The 20,228-nt window shown below is 40.8% G+C and overlaps 1 protein-coding gene across 4 annotated transcripts in view; it reads left to right on the forward strand.

The window, feature by feature from the left end:
• Positions 1 to 20,228, forward strand: part of LOC125460864 (coiled-coil domain-containing protein 91-like) — a 180,848-nt gene that overhangs the window by 7,246 nt on the left and 153,374 nt on the right. For 3 of the 4 annotated variants that reach the window (XM_048548999.1, XM_059652244.1, XM_048549000.1), the window contains exons 3-5: positions 186 to 229; positions 2,079 to 2,157; positions 14,999 to 15,186. In XM_048548999.1, the coding sequence (XP_048404956.1) occupies positions 200 to 229; positions 2,079 to 2,157; positions 14,999 to 15,186 (297 nt within the window). In that variant the 5' untranslated portion in view covers positions 186 to 199. The remainder of the gene's footprint in view (positions 1 to 185; positions 230 to 2,078; positions 2,158 to 14,998; positions 15,187 to 20,228) is intronic. The other variant, XM_048549001.1, reaches the window with a different exon arrangement.

Raw genomic sequence — 20,228 nt, forward strand, 5'->3', positions numbered from 1 at the left:
GGGCTTTTCCGTTGACCATGGGGATATTTGTGGTATCTTGCTTCAGTGATTTGTTAAATTTTTCTATATTGTAGTGAAAATGCATACAATTCTTTCAAGCCATGATGAAAATGTTTCTTGACAGATGTATTGTTTGAATGAATATTATGGGATATTACAGTTGTGCATGTATTTGATCTTTGTAGGTGCGCAGTGAAAGATGGAGGATGATGAGTTCGGAGGATTTGAGGTATGTATTGAACTGTGCAGAATAAGTTTATGCTTGGCTTCAGATTCTTGTCTTTTTGTTTGGTTAAATATTGGACATATACCATTCAAATGATGGGTGGTACATTGTGGTGAAATAGCGTGGTTTGCTTTTGGAATCATATTTTGAATTTGGCCCAGACAGATGGGAGTGAAAAAATCTCAGTTAGCTTAAGGCAATGGAGGTATGAAATGGATTTTGGCAGTCTTACTGCAGTTCCCAGAAGAACCTCATACACAGAATTGCTTTCACATTTGCTATAAAGGACCTCATCCTGGCTAACTACCAAGACAAGGTGAACAGTAATTCCTTCTGGAGCTGTTTGTGGAGGGGACCAAGTGTTTTTCTTGAATGTAGGCTGTCCTTTCAAATAAGAAGGGGCTATGTTTTATGTTAAATGTTTTTAATTAACCTTGATCTGATTCTTTTTTAATGTGCTTACTAAATAAAAGGAAATCTTTAGTACGGAATGAGCCACATTCTTGTCATTAGCTGACTCCAACTTAGAAGCAGCATTTCTTGAAATCCCTTTCTTCTGCTGCCATAGTGATGTGGTTAGATCCCATCACTTAATATACCAGCAGGACTTTTTTTCTTCTGGAAAACATTAGCTGCTTTGTAAAATTCCTGGCTGTAAACAATTTTAAAGTATAGCAAGTGAATAACTACTCAGATTAATTTCAGGTGAAAATTCTCGCAGATTTCAGAGAGAAGAACGTTCGTTCCCTCAGCCTGGTTGGGATTCATACAGTACACTGACAAAAAGAGTTTTGTGCCAAAGCAAACTGTATCATCTGATATATATATATAAAAGTCTTTCTCATCATCCCCCTCTGTGTACTGTAGGATCTCATATTGGAATATGAAGATCTTAAAGCCTGCCGCTTGGGTACATTGGAAAGAGCCCTGTAGTGACCTGGCCAAATGAGTTGAAATTCGTGTCATCTTTTGAGCAATTAGCTTGTTGAGGTACCAAAACGAGAGTGACAGTTTCCTTGAGCAGATATAAATTGATTCGAGTTAATCTCTGAATAGATTCTCCTTAACTGAAACTGACATTTATTGACTAGATTGTTCACATTGAAAGTGCTCATATTCAGTTTTGGAAAAGCGAATTATTGTTGCAAAATAAGCGATCTTTTAGTAGAAGTAAATAATGACCATTATAATTGAACTACTTTGCTCAGAAATCTTCATTATTTTCTTTCCTTCTGTTCTCTCCCAAACTTTGAGGAAGAGGCCAATTGTATCCTCCACCACAGCAGAGGCTGCAGATTGTAACTGTGATCTTAGCTCAGTACAACAGTAAGTGTACTTACTGAACCATCCAGGGAGGCATTATTTTTATTCAGCACAGCACAGAATGTTTTCATAGCTTTGACTCTGTGCCTTGAGGGCATTATGGCACAGGAGCATTTTTGTGGATGTGTGAATTTTAAATTACTCTTGGTGCTGTTGTTTTATTTGCTGTCTATTCATATGGGAGAATAAGACATTTCTCTGACAATTATTATAGTGTAGTTTAAAAAATTATTTTGCACTGGGTAGGAGGGGAAAGAGAATTATTCCATAATAAGCAACTGCGTTCAAAAGTTAGATATTGCATCAAAACTTGACTTCAGAATCTTTTATATGCCTAACTGCGTTCAGCTTCACATTTTATGAACTGGGTTCCAAGTCAGCCCCAAGCTACCTTCAACTAAGCACTTTCTCATCTTTCAGTTTTATTCTGAATAAATTCTGATGATTCGTCATTCTTTTTAAAATATTTTTGGGAATTAAGTCAGTATTGCGAAATTGAACTGTGTTTTTTGTAAAAAAATATGCTTAGGCAGCAGAGAGCTTTGAAGATGGTGAAATGGGAACACAGTCAGTCTCACCAGCCATCCCCTGGGCAGCATTTTCTACAGGTAGGTGAATCTTCAAATTATTTACTGTGCCCTGCTTGCCTTAAAACTACTGTAAAAATTACATTTTTGGCTTGGATTTATTTTGCATTGTGTCATAATTTGGAAAATAGAGAAGTGAGAGACTTTGCTTATATATAATATGGAAAATCATAACTCATGGCCTGAATTTTCTAGGTAACATGCTATAAATGGTTTATATTTCATCAACTGACACTTATCCATGGTGCGATGCACCTTGTGTATGGGAAATTTGTGTTTGTTTAGTAAATGTATTATGTGATGCATACTAGTGTTATTACTTCATGGGGTAGATCGAGTGAACTTTATGTTCCCAAACCGGTGTTTAAATTAATTATTAATGACACTCACTTACTGTGGACTGATAAAGTTTCCTTTGCCTTTCCACCTGAAGAAGCCAGTTATGTATATGATGAAGGTACATCATGTCTAGTATTATCAGTGCATCTACATATTTGGACTGCCTGAGTATTGTCATTCAGTGATTTGATACTTTGCCTATGCATTCAGAAATTCTCTTCAAAAAGTAGTAATTGCTTCATTGGGTGCAACCAGATATCTGCTTTGTTTACCAAACAATTAAGCATTTAACGGTGTTGAATATGGGTGTAAAAGGGTTAATACTGAAGGGTGGCATAATCATCACCCACAGTGGTGAAGTCAGATGGATTTCTGGGCAGAGTAGCTTACGATCTTGAAGGGGTGAGATTGGTCCTTCTCCAAAGACTGTAACAAAGTCTATCATATCAATTCAACCTATAGTTGGCCACGTGCAATAAGCTACAAGATACTCTTCTAGTTAAACTAGGAAGTGATTTTCTTGTTCCACACAAGATCCCACGGTTTTATATAGTTGACAGATGATTCAGTAACCTTCAACATGGACAGTAGCTCATATGGCATAGAAAATTGCCATGTCCATACAGTGTGGTAGTCAATGGTGTGGATTTGATCTGACTCATAGCACCTGGAGAAGAGCACAGTGAGATCTTCAGACTGAGCTTTAATTTCTGTGCTCATAATCACAGTGGAAAAGAAGAGCTAAAGATTTAAGAAAGTTATAGAAGAAAACCTTGTGGCAACTCTAAAGAAGGAAGTATACTCCACTGAATTGTAAAATATTTCACACCTGGTGAGATAGGTGTTTAAATGGAAAGGTACTAATCTCTGGAGGATGAGAATTTGTAACTTCAAAATTACAAACTCCATAATTATTAACTACAAATCAAGGCTGTTGTCTGTGGGTGTGGTCCTGAGTCACAATTTAATGATGGGCAAACAGACATTGAAGGCTTCTTGAGTAAAGCTTAAATCCGAGGTGGACCAGGGGAGCTGTAAAAAGGTGCACCAATCCAAACGGGAAATGCAAGAAATTAAAAAGTTAAAGTTTAGATTGAGCATTGCAGCAAGTCTGCATCATGATTCATGACAACAGAAATGGAGCAAAGTGCCACAAAAGAAATATTAATCCAAGTTTGTAGACTTGGGCATATTGCAAAGTGAGTAACCAAAGTAATAGCATTGAGCAGCTTAAAAGATTAAGCAGACCTGGCCTATCAGGAAACGAAAGTTTGAAAGACTTTACTCAGTCCATAGACAAGGTCGGAAATCCATCATAAGAGCTTTGATAAAGACAATAATCATTCGTTTAAATGGTGAGGAGTGGGAATTGATTATTTAAAAGGGATTTTCTTATTAAAATCACACAGTGGGGCCCATACAGTACAGTTGTGAAAATGGCAGCAATTCTCTACTTCAACCATGAGAAGGCAGGAATCCACTTTTGTAGCCATAAGATGCAGGAACGTCATCCAGTACAGCAGCAAAGAGCAGCAGAGCTGGTACTACTGTGAAATAAAAGTTGTTTTTGAAAGCAGGCAAAATACATAATCACATTAATAAGTTATGTCGTCATAAATAATAGTGCCAGGAAAACTTAATTTCAAGATGGGCATCTGAGAGAAAACACATGGAAACACAGAAAAGCTTTCAAATTCCATTGTAATTCTGAAGCTGAACAAATATGTACACTTATATGCATAATTGTTGTGTAACCAATGATATTATAGTTCACATAGGGGTAAAAGCAGCAGTAGATATTTTTGAAGAGGTACTAAAAGCTTTTAACAATGATTTCAATTTCAGGGCTAATCAAATTCTTGAAAGGCGAAGGTTTATTAGGAGACTTGAATATCAAGTTGAATGTGTAGACGATTTTTTAAATTATCTAATCAGTTGAGAAACCAGTTCACTTATTAGGCTAGATACCAGGTACTAAAAGTGCTCGTCTGTGTTGCAAAGCAAAGCAAGCTTACTGGCACAGACAGTGCTTGACTATGGTGAAAATAAAATGAGTCATGGTTAGATAAGTGGGCATTCTCTCAAGGAAGAAATTGTTGAGAGAAGCTGCCAATCCTGATGAAGAAGCTTTGCTAATGTGATTCAAGGCTGCAGGAGCAGAGAAAGTTCCCATCTCTGGTACTAACCTGCAAACGGGACTTAACCTGGCATAAAAGATTGGCCATAAGAAACTCACCTGCAGCAATGGATAGCTGGATCAATTCAAAACAAAACAAGGAATCCTTTATAATCAGTGAGTAGTGCAAATGACACTGACAGATGATTGGCTGTAAAATAGTCTTGCCCAGATTCTGAATGAATACGCATCAAGAAACATTTATGATGAGGATGAAGTCAGACTGTTTTACTCTTTTATTTTAACCAAATTATTCTTTATGTTTAAAGAAAATATACATAAATGTGGGAAGTGAAGCATGGACTGTATCACTTTAATGGTTTGTACCAACGTGGATACACTGAAACGGCTGTTCCTATTTGTGATAAGAATTTCCAAGAAGCCATGTTGTCTTGAGTGTCAAGAACTCCACACACGATAATCACCTGGAAGACATCCAGGATTTTTGAGGCATGGATTAGGAAAATGGACAAAATGTATCAATGGATGTAAAGGAAGAATATAATCATTAAAGACAACAGCCACTTGCACACCAGTATTGCAACCCTCAAGCAACATTTGCTCCCTCCCCGTATCATGGCCAAGCTCTGACTAATGGATCAGTGAGTGATTTAGGAATTCAAAATCAAGCTATCGATTGTACCTGATCTTTGAGATTATCAAAGCTGTCGAGGAAAAAGGAGGAGTATACCCCAACTGTTTTAGAGGCCATGTTTTTGATGAAAATGATGTGGAAGATGATGAGGGAAGCCATATCTCCAACTTCTTAGCCATGATATGTTCAAGTGAACAAAACATGTGCAAGATGCCAAGAATGAGGAGGAACATGGTGAGGTCAATCAATGTGATGACTAACCTAATGTTGCTCACCCACGGGAAGCTGACATGGAAATATCTGGGGGAGACTACAGTGGAAACTTGCGCTGATGTGGATAACACTTCACTGCAGACCATAAACAACAGATGAGGCAATTATAGATGCAATATGTTCTTAAAACTCAGGAGGCTGATGAGTGCCTGCTACTCACCTGTACTATTTCTCTAGCTGAAATAATTAAGGCTGTGGAAATATTCCAGAATTTTACACTGGTACATGAAGAAATAGAAAACACATTTGACTGCATTGGTGATATGATGGACTGTGTAGCATTTAGCTGAAGACAGCACACGTAAAATGATTAGAGTTTTTTAAGAGTTAAATCTGAACATTTTTCAATACCTTTTATTGTACAAGATCAGGCTGTTGTGAGGTGTGAATAAATTAAGATTTGAATGTTGCTTAATAAAATGACATTTCTTGTCTTGCACGTGACAGAAAATTTATAAGAATAAAAGTTAAACAGTTATACTGCATGAGAGAAGAATGTTGATTGGTTGGCCATTGGAATCTGATCAAAGCATCGTTTTAGCGAATGCATCCATTAATGCTGATTTGAAAGTTATCTGTCAGGCTGAGGTTACCATGAAGGTCCCAACTTTTCAACACCTCCCCTTACCTGAGGTGTGGAGAAACACAGGTTAAACCACCATCAGTGGTGTCTCTCCAGTGAAGGAGCAGCCCAGTGGTCCTCTGGGACTATGGTGACTTCATTTTTTGTTTGCGTATTAAATCAAAAAGACAACTCTGGTGAGGGCATTGCTTTGAGTAATGAACCAATGAATAGCTGTCACTGATTTTGTTGAGGAATCCAAAAATTGAACTATCAGTTGTACCTGATCTCTGAGATTATCAAGTCTTTCGAGAAAAAGCAAGAGTATAACTCAACCATTTTAGAGGCCAAAGATAATGGGAACTGCAGATGCTGGAGAATCCAAGATGACAAAGTGTGAAGCTGGATGAACACAGCAGGCCAGGCAGCATCTCAGGAGCACAATGTGCTCCTGAGATGCTGCCTGGCCTGCTGTGTTCATCCACCTTCACACTTTGTCATTTTGGAGGCCATGATATTTATGAAAAATATGTGGAAGAAGATGATGGAAGCCATATCTTCAACTTTTTAACCATGCAATGTGTGTTCATGGATAAAGCAAGAATTGCAGATGCTGGACTCAGAGTCAATACAGTGTGGAGTGGCAGAACACAGCAGGTCAGGCAGCAGAGGAGCAGGAGAGTTAACATTTCAGGTCCAGACCTTTAATCAGGACTCTGAGGTGATCGCATGGTTAATGGCACCGGACAAATTAAGAGAGGTCCTGGATAGGGTTGGAGTGTGGGTGGTGGAGGAGGCCTGTGTTTGGAGGAAGGGAGTTTGGTGTACTTACGATCCTTGATATCCGATAGGCTGGAAAAAAATGTTTTGATTGATGGTGTAGATCCTGTACAGAATGAAAAACAGAGACGTCCCTTGCAGGTCTGGTAGAGAGAGGCCCTCAGATGGGATATGGTTGACTCTACTGCCAGAAGATGCCAGCGCATGGCTGCGAGTGTGGAGCTGAGGATCTGCAGAGAAAATCATTTTTGGAGGCTCTAGATGTATTGGAGGTAACAGGTGCCACGGTTCGGGCCAAACTGGGGTCGTCTGAATGTTGTTCGGAGTGCATTGGGAATGAGCCGATTATGTAGGTAGGTACTGAGAAAGCAGGTGTGGCTTTAGTAATGGGTTTGTTTCAGTATGTGGTCAAAGATTTTCAGGGTGGAGGAAATCCCAGTGGGTTGCAGTGGGTGAGAGATTAACTGAGGTCTTTCTGGTGGGAGGAAGGCAACTTCTTCAAGGTGGGCATCCTTGGAAGAGGCTTCGCAGTGGGGTTATAAGTCACTTGGAGATAGCAAGAACTGCAGATGCTGAAGTCGGAGTCAATAAATTGTGGATCTGGAGGAACACAGCAGGTCAGGCAGCATCAGAGGAGCAGGAGAGTTCACATTTTGGGCCTAGACCCTTCATTAGGACATCGGGACTGTACTAATGAAGGGTCTAGACCTGAAATATTGACTGTCCTGTTCCTCTGATGCCGCTTGATCAGCTGTGTTCCTCCAGTTCCACATTGTATTGACAATGTGTGTTCATGTTCTTTCTGTTGGCAAATAACAAGGCAATGTGTATTAATATATGTAGCTTCTAGGCAAGTGAGCCACACTGCAAGTCTGAGTGGTAATCCTATATTTCTTGTTAACATAATTCATTATATATTTAGGATTATCCTGCAAATGTTGGACACAGTTGTAAGTACAGGCTGATTGGGTATAGTCGTTATCTTTCTTGTTGCTGAGAGCCAAAGGGATATGCTGTTTGATATGATATGCATGCCTTTGGCATGTATGGCCTATATACCTGTCAATACACTGTTACTGAGTTTCAAGTCGAACAATGAGACATATGTCATTGAGTTATCAGATAATGAGCCAAATTAGTGACATTCACTTATAGCCATTCTTTCTCAAAATCTGGATACTTATACATAATAAAGAGCATTATGTTTTCCCTCTGTTAAATTCCCAACATCTATATACCATAGATCAAGTGCTGGGTTGTGTTAGTTTTAGCCTCTTTAGTCAGCTGTACTGGACTGAGCATTTCTCTTCTCAGTTTTTGTATGTATCTTCTCTCAAACTACACTGCCACCATTCACATGTCTGCTCACTGGGATTCTCTCAGTAAATGGGCCAGAAAAGAATGGCTGTATGATAACTAAGTTACACCTATCTTAATTAAATTGACAAACTTATATTAATAAAATTAATTTTGGCTATTTCCAGTCAGTTCTAACTCTTAAATAAACTGAAAACTTATTGCTCTTGTGGAAATTCAATGTAGTTATATCAAAGTCTATCTAGGACTAAAAGTTTCATCTTAGAAGAGTCTTGGACTGATTCACTACAATACTTTGACAAGATTTTCAATTGTTTAGCTTAAAGTAGTAATTATTCACAATTTGGATGTATTTAATTCTTAGTCAACATTGGCATTACATTAATGGATCAGAAGAAAGAAAATTCCATCCATCTCTGCTGCAAGGCATGTTGTATGGCCACATGATAGTCCAAAATCAAAGGCTATGGGGAGAGTGCAGGAAAGTGGAGTTGAAATGCCCATCAGCCATGATTTAAATGGCGGAGTGGACTTGATGGGCCGAATGGCCTTACTTCCACTCTTATGGTCTTATGGTCTAAAATGAAACTAATGGAGAATATTGTAACAGTGATAATGGGAACTGCAGATGCTGGAGAATCCAAGATAATAAAATGTGAGGCTGGATGAACACAGTAGGCCCAGCAGCATCTCAGGAGCACAAAAGCTGACGTTTTGGGCCTAGACCCTTCATCAGAGAGGGGGATGAGGTGAGGGTTCTGGAATAAATAGGGAGAGGGGGGAGGCGGACCGAAGATGGAGAGAAAAGAAGATAGGTAGAGAGGACAGTATAGGTGGGGAGGTAGGGAGGGGATAGGTCAGTCCAGAGAAGACGGACAGGTCAAGGAGGTGGGATGAGGTTAGTAGGTAGGAGATGGAGGTACGGCTTGGGGTGGGAGGAAGGGATGGGTGAGAGGAAGAACAAGTTAGGGAGGCAGAGACAGGCTGGACTGGTTTTGGGATGCAGTGGGTGGAGGGGAAGAGCTGGGCTGGTTGTGTGGTGCAGTAGCGGGAGGGGATGAACTGGGCTGGTTTTGGGATGCGGTGGGGGAAGGGGAGATTTTGAAGCTGGTAAAGTCCACATTGATACCATTGTGCTGCAGGGTTCCCAAGCGGAATATGAGTTGCTGTTCCTGCATCCTTTGGGTGGCATCATTTTGGCACTGCAGGAGGTCCATGATGGACATGTCATCTAAAGAATGGGAGGGGGATTGGAAATGGTTTGCGACTGGGAGGTGCAGTTGTTTATTGCGAACTGAGCGGAGGTGTTCTGCAAAGCGGTCCCCAAGCCTCCGCTTGGTAGAATATTGCAATGAGTATTGTTGATACTGTGGGTTGAAAGAGTTGGTATTGGAATATTTTCAGTTATTACTGAGGGAATGCTTATTTTCAATGCAAGTATTTTCTGCTGACTTTGTATCATGTGAAAGTACAGGTATCATGCAATCTTGGCATTAGATTTCTTCTTAAGTAATATATGCCAAAAGTAAACTTGTATAAACAGTGAACAGGATATTTTGATCAAGTACCAGCAATATTGAATTCAAGTGAAAAATGCCAATGGTTGCATGTGGTCTTTTCAGATGTAGAGAAATGCAGATCTTTGGCGCTTGATTTGAAGCACTCAAGGGGAAAATGAGCATGAATATTGAATTGAGGTATTCAAGGCATAATTCCTGAAGTAAGCACCCGTGTAGATAAGTGGCTTGGCTGGGGATTTGAGATATTGTCCAGGGAAACATATTTAATTATGTATTCCTGTAACTTTAGTTTTAAAGTTTTTATTGAAAGGCAATGAAATATAAAATAACATGTATGTTATCAAACAATAAAGTAACCTTCAGTTACTTTTTGGGCAGATCAGAATGGAAAGAGCTCGTTGTAACACTGCAATAGCATGACTCTTCCTGATCTACTGTAAAGTCTACAATAAACTCTTACCCTTGTTTTAAATGAGTTCCAGATATGTTAATAAGTGATTTTTTTCTGTTTTGAAACATCATTGTTCTGTGGTAATCCAAAGCCAACCTGTACATTAATAAAAACAGACCACAGGTGAAACTCAGTAGGTATGGCTTTATCTATGGAGAATAAAATGGAGTTAATGTTTTGAGTCTAATATAACTCCTCACAAAATTAAATTTGTTATTTTAAAAAATTCAGGAGATGTGGGTCTTGCTGGCTGGGTAATCATTGCTTATCCGCCATTGCTTTTGAGAAGGTATGGTGAGCTGCCTTCCTGAACTGCTGCAGTCCATTTGGTGCAGATGCATACATAATGCTGTTAAGAAGGGAGTTCCAGGACTTTGACCCTGATCCAGAGGAATGGTGATATGTTTCCAAATCAGGACGGCGAGTGGCTTGGAGGGGAACGTGCAGGTAGCAATGTTCCCGTGTATTTGCTGTCCTTATCCTTCCAGATAGCTATGGCCATGGATTTAGAAAATGCTTTCTCAGGAGCCTCTGTGAGTTTCTGCATTTTGTCTTGGAGATGGCATGCACTGCTGTGTGTGTGTGTGTCTTTGTCCTAGAACATATCAAGCTTCTAGGATGTTGCCGGAGTTGCAGTCATCTGGCAAATACAGAGTATAGAGGAGTATAGAACAGGTAATAGAAGGGCTGAATATTATTTTAAAATGGGGAAAGTGTGTTATAGGAAGTTAAATGATTTTCTTGTGTTCAAAGGTTGAGTAGGTTAGACTTGTCCTCATTAGAGTTTAGAAGAAAGAGAACTAATTGAAATGCAAAAAAAATTCTTCATAGACTTGACAGGGTGGATATGTTTCCCACTGTGGGAGAGTCTAGGGTCAGAGGGCATAACCTCAGACTAGGTAGTCAGCCATTTACTTCAGATATGAGGAAAATGTCAACCCTCTGAAAGAAAAACAGTCTGTAGTATTCTTTACTGCAGAGGTCTGTCGAGGCTAGGTGCTTAAATATAGCCAAGGTTGACATAGACAGATTTTTAGCCAGCAAGGGGGCAAGAATTCTGGGATAAGGCAAGAAAGTGGAGTTGAGGGTTATCAGATCAGTCATGATTTCATTGAATAATGAAGCTGACTTGATGGATGAAATTAGAAACTTTTGCTCCTGCTTCTTATGGTCAGTGAAGCTAATATCCCATGACTGAATGGCAATGTAAAAAGATAGTGAAGAAATGGTGATATAAATCCGCAGTCAGGATGGTTTGAATCTAGGAAGCAACTGTATATACAGTATGCTGCTACTGAGCGTGAGGATGGAGAGAGTGGATGATTGTGGCTGTGGTGCTAATCAAGCAGGCTGTTTTGTCCTGGAGATAGTCATTGCCTGGCATCATATGATGTGAATATTATTTGCTGCTTGTCAGCCTAAGCTGTGATCTCACCAATACCTTGTACAATGACTGCAAAATACCCATTCTTTTTGTTCAATTTCCCTTACAATAAACATCGACATTCCATGTGCCTTCCTAATTGTTCAGTATATCTGCAGACTGACTTTTTGTGATGTCCTCTGCACTGCAGATTCTGTAGTTTCTCTACATTTAGATAATGTGCTGTATTTCTGTTCTTCCTGGCAGGTTAGGCATGTTCACACTTTTCCACATTACACTGCATCTATCAAATCTTTTACTATCTGTTAACTTATTGTGTCACTTTGCAGTTTCTTGTGCCTCTTCACAACTGGCTTTACTACCTTTGTGTCAACAGCTATTTTAGACCCATCATTGACAGATTGTAAGTAGTTGAGGTCCAAGCACTGTACCTGTGCATTCCACTCATTGCATCTTGCCAACCTGAAAATAACCCATTTATGTATACTGTACTTCTTGATGGCTAACCACCTTCTTCCTTTACCCATGGTGATACATTTATCCTCTATTCCATTGACTCTAACTTGTTTTGATGTTAGAATTTTTCATCTATAACATCACTGATGTGGCTATGAAGAAAGTCTTTTACAGTGTATCCTCATGCAGCATCACAAAACACAATTTAAAGGAGGTTAAATTCTTGTGTAAAATGCTCTTTTTTAAAATTGCCACGAGCTCAGTCTTTGCAGTGATGCACAGTGTCAACTTGAATTAGTTGATCACACACGTGCTTGTTGAATTCAAGCACAACTCCTGCACTTCAACATGTAATCTTGACTGACAGCTCAGTTCAAAGGTCTCGACTGAAAGATGACATTTTACAAAGCCCATTTGCTGCTTCTGGTATTTTGCTATCTACCATCAATTCTGAGGAAGGGTTGCTCGACCCGAAATGTTAACTCTGATTTGTCTCCATAGGTGCTGTCAGACTGGCTGAGCTTTTCCAGCAGTTTCTGTTTTGATTTCTGATTTACAGCATCTGCGTTTTTTTTTGGTTTTTCCATTTACTGCTTCATTGATGGGAAATAAATAGGTTGGTGGTGCTTTGAATCTGAAAATTCTTTTCATGTATTTGTCAGGATTCCTCATTTTAACAAGCATTAGCAGATCATTGCTATTAGAGGACTTGTGATGTATGTTTTGGGACATCCTGGTAAGGTGTCATGTAAATTACTTACTTTTTGTTAATTTCTTTTTAATTCATTCATGGGTTGTAGGTGTCTGCATCTAGCTGCCTTCAATAAGGAGGTGGTGAGCTGCCGGCTTGAACTGCTGCAATCCACCTGCTGTGAGTAGACCCACAATGTTGTTAGGGAGGGAATTCTAGGATTTTGATCCAGCGATGGTGAAGGAAAGGTGATATATTTCCAAGTCAGGATGACAAGTGGCTCAGAGAGGAACCTGCAGGTGGTGGTGTTCCCTTGTATCTGCCGTTCATGTCCATCTAGATGGAAGTGGTGGTAGAAGGAGCTGTTAAGGATCTGTGGTGAATTTCTGCAGTGTATCTTGTAGGTACACTGCTGCTACTGAGCGTCAGGATGGAGAGAGTGGATGATTGTGGCTGTGGTGCTAATCAAGCAGGCTGTTTTGTCCTGGAGATAGTCATTGCCTGGCATCATATGATGTGAATATTATTTGCTGCTTGTCAGCCTAAGCTTAATATTGTCCAGATCTTGTTGCATTTGAACATAGACTGCTTCAGTATCAAAGGAGTTGCGAATGGTGCTGAACGTTGCTTCATCATCAGTGAACGTTCCCCTTTCTGACATTTTTATGGAGGGATGGTCATTGATGAAGCAGCTGATGATGGTTGTGCCTAGGGCACTACCCTGAGGAACTCCTGTTGAGATGACTGACCTCAAAAACCACAGCCATCTTCCTGTGTGCCAGGCGTGACTCCAGCCAGTGGAGAATTTGCCCTTGATACACATTGATTCCAGTTTTGCTCTGACTCATCGATGATACTTAGTTGAATGCAGTCTTGTCAAGGGCTGTCACTCTCACTTCACCTCACCTCATCTTTGTTCCACATTTACAGTGGACTCTGTTCAGTATGAAAATTACAATATAAAATGGTGGCCCTCTCTCTGATCCAATTTCACCTCATCTACTCAGGATTACTGTAAGGGGGCCCTTGGCTGTGTTTGCTTCAGTTTAATAGCTGGAACTGAACTGACAGCTTGGAATTCACAATTCATTTTGTTGTGCATTAAAGACTTTCACTGTTGGTGTGAGTGTGGAACTGACACCTCAGCTAGCACACAAGCCCCTGTAAGTGGATTTAACGCATTCATGTTCTATAGCATATCAGGTATTTTGTCTTCCTCTGAAATTCTGAACGCTGGTTGGTGTACACTTGTCTAAAATTTTGTTTGCTCAGAAAGGCACTCTGACCAGCATAAGTGAAGTTGACAGTGTTTAATGTACTTCAGTTGCTACAATTATGGAAATGTAATCATCATAAAGCACTTTTATGTGGAAATATACTTCCCTCCATGAAAATCTGCTATTTCACTTGTGAAGGATTCTTTTAACTTGACTTCTAAATGTGGACATTTCAGTAACAAATGAGGTGCCATGTACCTAATCAGTAATGAAGTATATAGGTTTTGAAAAGAAGATCTGGTGTTTTATAGTTCTTTTCAGAGCTTCTTGCTTCTGGAAACTTTAGTGAACCTCATCTTACAGTCTCCATATTATGTATGAGGACCTAGAATAATGAGTTTTTGTGGAAGAGAAGAGCTTAGAGCTTGAATTGTCACACACCAGTTAGATTATTTGTGAATAAATGCAAAATACTACGGATGAGGGAAATCTGAAACAAGTGCACATAATGCTGGATAAATCAGCAGGTCTGGCAGCATTTGTGTAGAAAGAAGCAGAGTTAATGTTTCAAGTCTGGTATGATTCTTCAAAAGAGTTCTGCGGAAGAGTCTTAATGGACTTGACTTTTTTTGAAGATTTACCTAGATATTTATGAAAGGGAAAACCAGAGAAGAGTGCTTTGCATTGCTTTTTGCTTGATATGACGGGAACTTAACTCCTTGTGATATCTCTTCAGTTTTTGGTTTTAAGTTGACAAATGAGCTACGTTTATAGTTTTATGTGAGTTTCTTAAAGAATGAGATTTTAACTGGAGTCCTTTAATAAGGCTAACATTTATCAGTGGTTATAATGACATTGCTTTTTGAGAGAGCTTAGAAAATGTTCCCTATGTTGCAGCAGTTTATTACATTTCAGAAATGCTACTTTGCCTGGAAAATACTTTGAGTTGCCTTTGATTTGATTGTAGAAGGCATTATTTTACAGCTCTACGTGTGAAATTGCTAGTATGGTTAGAAACAAGTTCTGCAATTATTATCAATATATTATAGTGTTACTTTAATTTCTTGGTGATTCTTCTAATTGTACTTTTTCTTTTTCCAGTAGGACAGGCATTGGAACTGGCTCAAAATTCTTCAGATGTCCCTGAGCACGTGACTGCAAAATCTGTTGGAAGCTGCACTGTAGAAGCTGTCTCTCTTCCAGAAGATGAGTCTAACTACACCTTGAAAGCTGAATCAGAGGAAAATGCCGTTTTGGAGCAAGGAACATTAATGGAAGAGGGCAAACATGTAAGTTTAATATTGAATTTAAGGATTTGGATAAGAAGAAGAAAGAAATTTGGGCAACCAAAGAATCCTTTAATTGATTGGTCCAATAATGCATATGTTACACTATGGTATAGTAGATAGTGTCCATTTTGCACTCTTGCTCAACATATTCCTTGATCAGATGCTTGATTGATCATTATAAATGATGATGAGAGCAGCAGGAAACTCATTCTGGGCTTTCACCTCACTTTGATCAGTTAAAAAGGTGAATTGGAGCAGGTAATTGAATTAGAATTGTGACTGACATGAAGGATCAGAACAGGAATCATGTCTTGAAGATTCTGAAGAAAAACTAGATCAATTGATAAGAGTTCAGATATGTATTATTGTTCTTATAGTTGTGATTCAAGAAAACAGTGTTCTGTTTTCTGGGTGTTTTGCTTGAAAGACAGTTTGTTACTTCTGAAGTAATTGCTTGATTTGTAAACTATCTTGCATTAGCTCCTGTTTGTAGTGAACGAAAAACACTTGAGTATTCATAATTATATACCATAGGATACAGTGAACATGGCTTTAGAAGTAAAGGTACTGCTAAGTGCTTTGGCTCTGTGTATATCAATTTTGGATGTAATTAAAACACTGTGGTTTAATATTAATTCTGTAATACAAAGCTGGTTAGATGTTGTCAATAACATGAATAATCAGGAATAACTCTACTGGTCTTGAAACAGTTTGGTGGGATATTTTACTTCTGGAGAAACAGTTGTCAGGACCTTGGTTTTTTATTTTATCTGAAAATGTCACCTCTGACTGACAGTGCAGAACTCCTTTGGTACTGTATCATACTGGGAACTTGAGCACAGGTATTTGAGGGGAATTCGAAAACCAGAATTTCTAACATAGTGGTCAGAAACTATTAACTGAGCCGGGGTAAAATTATCATGAGACAGAGTAAAATTTGTTGATGATAGCACCAAGGTGTGCAGCTCCTGCCTTGTACTTACTAGGTATGTATGATTTGAATACATGCAAAGGTCTTCATCAGAGGACTATTGTTTCTACCTGCTGCCCAGCATGCCCACTGGGCATAGTTGATATCTAGATCTGTATTGAGGTTGATGGCGAGATATCATCAGGAGATTTGGTGGAAATAGCTGGTATAACCAACTAGTTCCCTTGCTACTTGACAGTGGTCAGCTGTTGAGGGAGTTAGAGCTTTTTTCATTGGAGTGAAAGAGGTGACTTGATAGAGATTTACAAGATGATGAGAGGCATAGATGGAGCGAATAGTCAGAGACTTTTTTCCAGGGTGGAAATGACTATTACGAGGGGGCATAATTTTAAGGTGTTTGGAGGAAGGTATAGGGGAGATGTCAGAGGTAGGTTCTTTATGCAGAGAGTGGAGGGCATGTCATATGCACTGCCGGCAGTGATAGCGGAGTCAGATACTTTAGAGACTTTTAAGCGAGTCTTGGATAGGCACATGGAGGATAGTAAAATGTAGGGTATGCAGGGTAGATTGACCTTAGTAGGATAATAGGTCAGCACAACATCGTGAGCCAAAAGGCCTGTACTGTGTTGTACTGTTCTCTGTTGCCACAAATTGTTTTGAGGAGGAAAGCAGTTAGAATCCCTACAATATTGTGGAAACAGGTTATTCAGCCCAACAAGTCCACAGAGCCCTGCCAGCCCCCACAGAGCATCCCACCCAGACTCATTCCCATGTCTAACCCACATAACCTAAGCACTATGGGCAATTTTAGCCTGGCCAATCCACCTACCCTGCACATCTTTGGAATTTGGGACAAAACTCGAGCACCTGGTGGAAACACACACAGACACAAGGAGAATGTGCAAACTCTGCACAGCCCAAGGGTAGAATTGAACCCAGGTCCTTGGTGCAGTGAGGCAGCAGTGCTAACCACTGAGCCACCGTGCTGCCCTCAGTTGTTGCATGAAATTTTCTTGAGTGAGTGGTCAGTAACTTGAATTGTATAAAGAATATTTTAAATAACTGGAAACTGTGTGTAACTCCTTGTTCTGATGAATAATTCCCTAAAAATGAACAATGGCACTTTGTCTCAAATAGTCTTGAATTACCTCAATGTTTCTTTCACTATAATTCCATCTGACTACTTTTGTGGATCTTTACTGATTGACAGTCTGTATTAAAAATTTGGCTACATTTGCTATTTTCTGATCTCCTTGATAGGATTTATAAATTTGGAAGCTGAGCCCTAAAATGCCTATGCTCAGAAAATAAAGCAAACCAATGATGATGGTACAAATGACATTGAAGTTTTAACCCTGTTGATTTTCGGTTATAATTTCTTAACATCAAAGTAAACCCTTCAACATAATGGTAAAATACATACTTTTATTAGGTAACTAGCGTTTAAATTTTGTTTCACCAAATAGTTAATAATTATGTTGACTCATAGCACAGGTTTGTGTCCAGTGTGTCGATATGATGCATTTAGTGAGTGACTGAGTCAAGACAGACCTAGTAGATTCTTGCTTCAATGTGCTAGTTTGCATCTCATTTTTGGGCTGTACCACTGGCAAGCAGCAATGTGAACAAAGGGAGCCAAATGTGTTTCTGGCCTCTGATTTCACAGCTTTTAGGCAAATCCCCAGCTGTGCTTTCTCATGGGAACATATGGAAGCTGGTTGTCTCACAACCCCAAACTAAAGCTTACAAATTTTGAGATAATGGGAACTACAGATGCTGGAGAATCCAAGATAACAAAGTGTGAAGCTGGATGAACACAGCAGGCCAAGCAGCATCTCAGGAGCACAAAAGCTGACGTTTCGGGCCTAGACCCTTCATCAGAGAGCCTCTCTGATGAAGGGTCTAGGCCCAAAACATCAGCTTTTGTGCTCCTGAGATGCTGCTTGGCCAGCGGTGTTCATCCAGCTTCACTCTTTATTATCTTACGAATTTTGACCTCCTGCAGCTGAACCTGGGTGTAAGTTTCTCTGCAAGGCGCCAAGTCTGTTGAGAATGGATCACTGAAGAAAAAATGATATATATTCATCTGGCAGGGAAAAGTACAGAGCAAGTGCATGAGCAAGGTATAGGCTGTGCTGCAAGGAAACTCTACTCGTAGTAATAGAATCTTCTCGTGAAATATTTCAGGCCACATTCTTCCTATCTGTCTCATATCTTTAACTGAGTCCTTCACTGTTGCTGGGCCAAAATCCTGGAATTCCCTCCTAAGGGCACTGTAGGTCAACCTACAGCAGGAGGACTGCAGCGGTTCAGGAAGGCAGCTCACACCCTCCTGTAAAGGGCAACTAAATGCTGGCCAGCCAGTGATGCTGTCATCCCACAGGTTATAAAAAACCTCATGAATAACTGTGCTGTAGCGTTGTCTTCCACAACCTTTTTCATGTTTTCATCGAGGCAAAAGACAAGTTTTACGAGGCACATGGCACTGCAAATAACAGAATTCCTAAGATAGATAGTTTGAATTTACAGGGGCTTTTCAACACAAGAGCTGATGCAGATCGTGAGACACGACCATCCTGCTATGGTCATCGTGGCTTGGGAAAGATAAATGGGAATGAACAGCAACACCTTCCACCCCAACCTTCAGTTCACCTGGGCCATCTCCAGCACATCCCTCACCTTCCTGGACCTCTCAGTCTCCATCTCAGGCAACCAGCTTGTAACTGATGTCCATTTCAAGCCCACCGACTCCCACAGCTACCTAGAATACACCTCCTCCCACCCACCCTCCTGCAAAAATTCCATCCCCTATTCCCAATTCCTCCGCCTCCGCCGCATCTGCTCCCACGATAAGACATTCCACTCCCGCACATCCCAGATGTCCAAGTTCTTTAAGGACCGCAACTTCCCCCCCACGGTGATTGAGAACGCCCTTGACCGCGTCTCCCGCATTTCCCGCGACACATCCCTCACACCCCGCCCCCGCCACAACCGCCCCAAGAGGATCCCCCTCGTTCTCACACACCACCCTACCAACCTCCGGATACAACGCATTATCCTCCGACACTTCCGCCATTTACAATCCGACCCCACCACCCAAGACATTTTTCCATCCCCACCCCTGTCTGCTTTCCGGAGAGACCACTCTCTCCGTGACTCCCTTGTTCGCTCCACACTGCCCTCCAACCCCACCACACCCGGCACCTTCCCCTGCAACCGCAGGAAATGCTACACTTGTCCCCACACCTCCTCCCTCACCCCCATCCCAGGCCCCAAGATGACATTCCACATTAAGCAGAGGTTCACCTGCACATCTGCCAATGTGGTATACTGCATCCACTGTACCCGGTGCGGCTTTCTCTACATTGGGGAAACCAAGCGGAGGCTTGGGGACCGCTTTGCAGAACACCTCCGCTCAGTTCGCAACAAACAACTGCACCTCCCAGTCGCAAACCATTTCCACTCCCCCTCCCATTCTCTTGATGACATGTCCATCATGGGCCTCCTGCACTGCCACAATGATGCCACCCGAAGGTTGCAGGAACAGCAACTCATATTCCGCCTGGGAACCCTGCAGCCATATGGTATCAATGTGGACTTCACCAGTTTCAAAATCTCCCCTTCCCCCACTGCATCCCTAAACCAGCCCAGTTCATCCCCTCCCCCCACTGCACCACACAACCAGCCCAGCTCTTCCCCCCCACCCACTGCATCCCAAAACCAGTCCAACCTGTCTCTGCCTCCCTAACCGGTTCTTCCTCTCACCCATCCCTTCCTCCCACCCCAAGCCGCACCCCCAGCTACCTACTAACCTCATCCCACCTCCTTGACCTGTCCGTCTTCCCTGGACTGACCTACACCCTCTCCACCTATCTTCTTTACTCTCCATCTTCGGTCCGCCTCCCCCTCTCTCCCTATTTATTCCAGTCCCCTCCCCCCATCCCCCTCTCTGATGAAGGGTCTAGGCCCGAAACGTCAGCTTTTGTGCTCCTGAGATGCTGCTTGGCCTGCTGTGTTCATCCAGCCTCACATTTTATTATCTTGGAATCTCCAGCATCTGCAGTTCCCATTATCTCTGAGACTATTTGAATTTTGTTGGTATTGTAAATGC

The sequence above is a fragment of the Stegostoma tigrinum genome, chromosome 18 (assembly GCF_030684315.1).
Source record: "Stegostoma tigrinum isolate sSteTig4 chromosome 18, sSteTig4.hap1, whole genome shotgun sequence".
Lineage (NCBI taxonomy): Eukaryota > Metazoa > Chordata > Chondrichthyes > Orectolobiformes > Stegostomatidae > Stegostoma > Stegostoma tigrinum.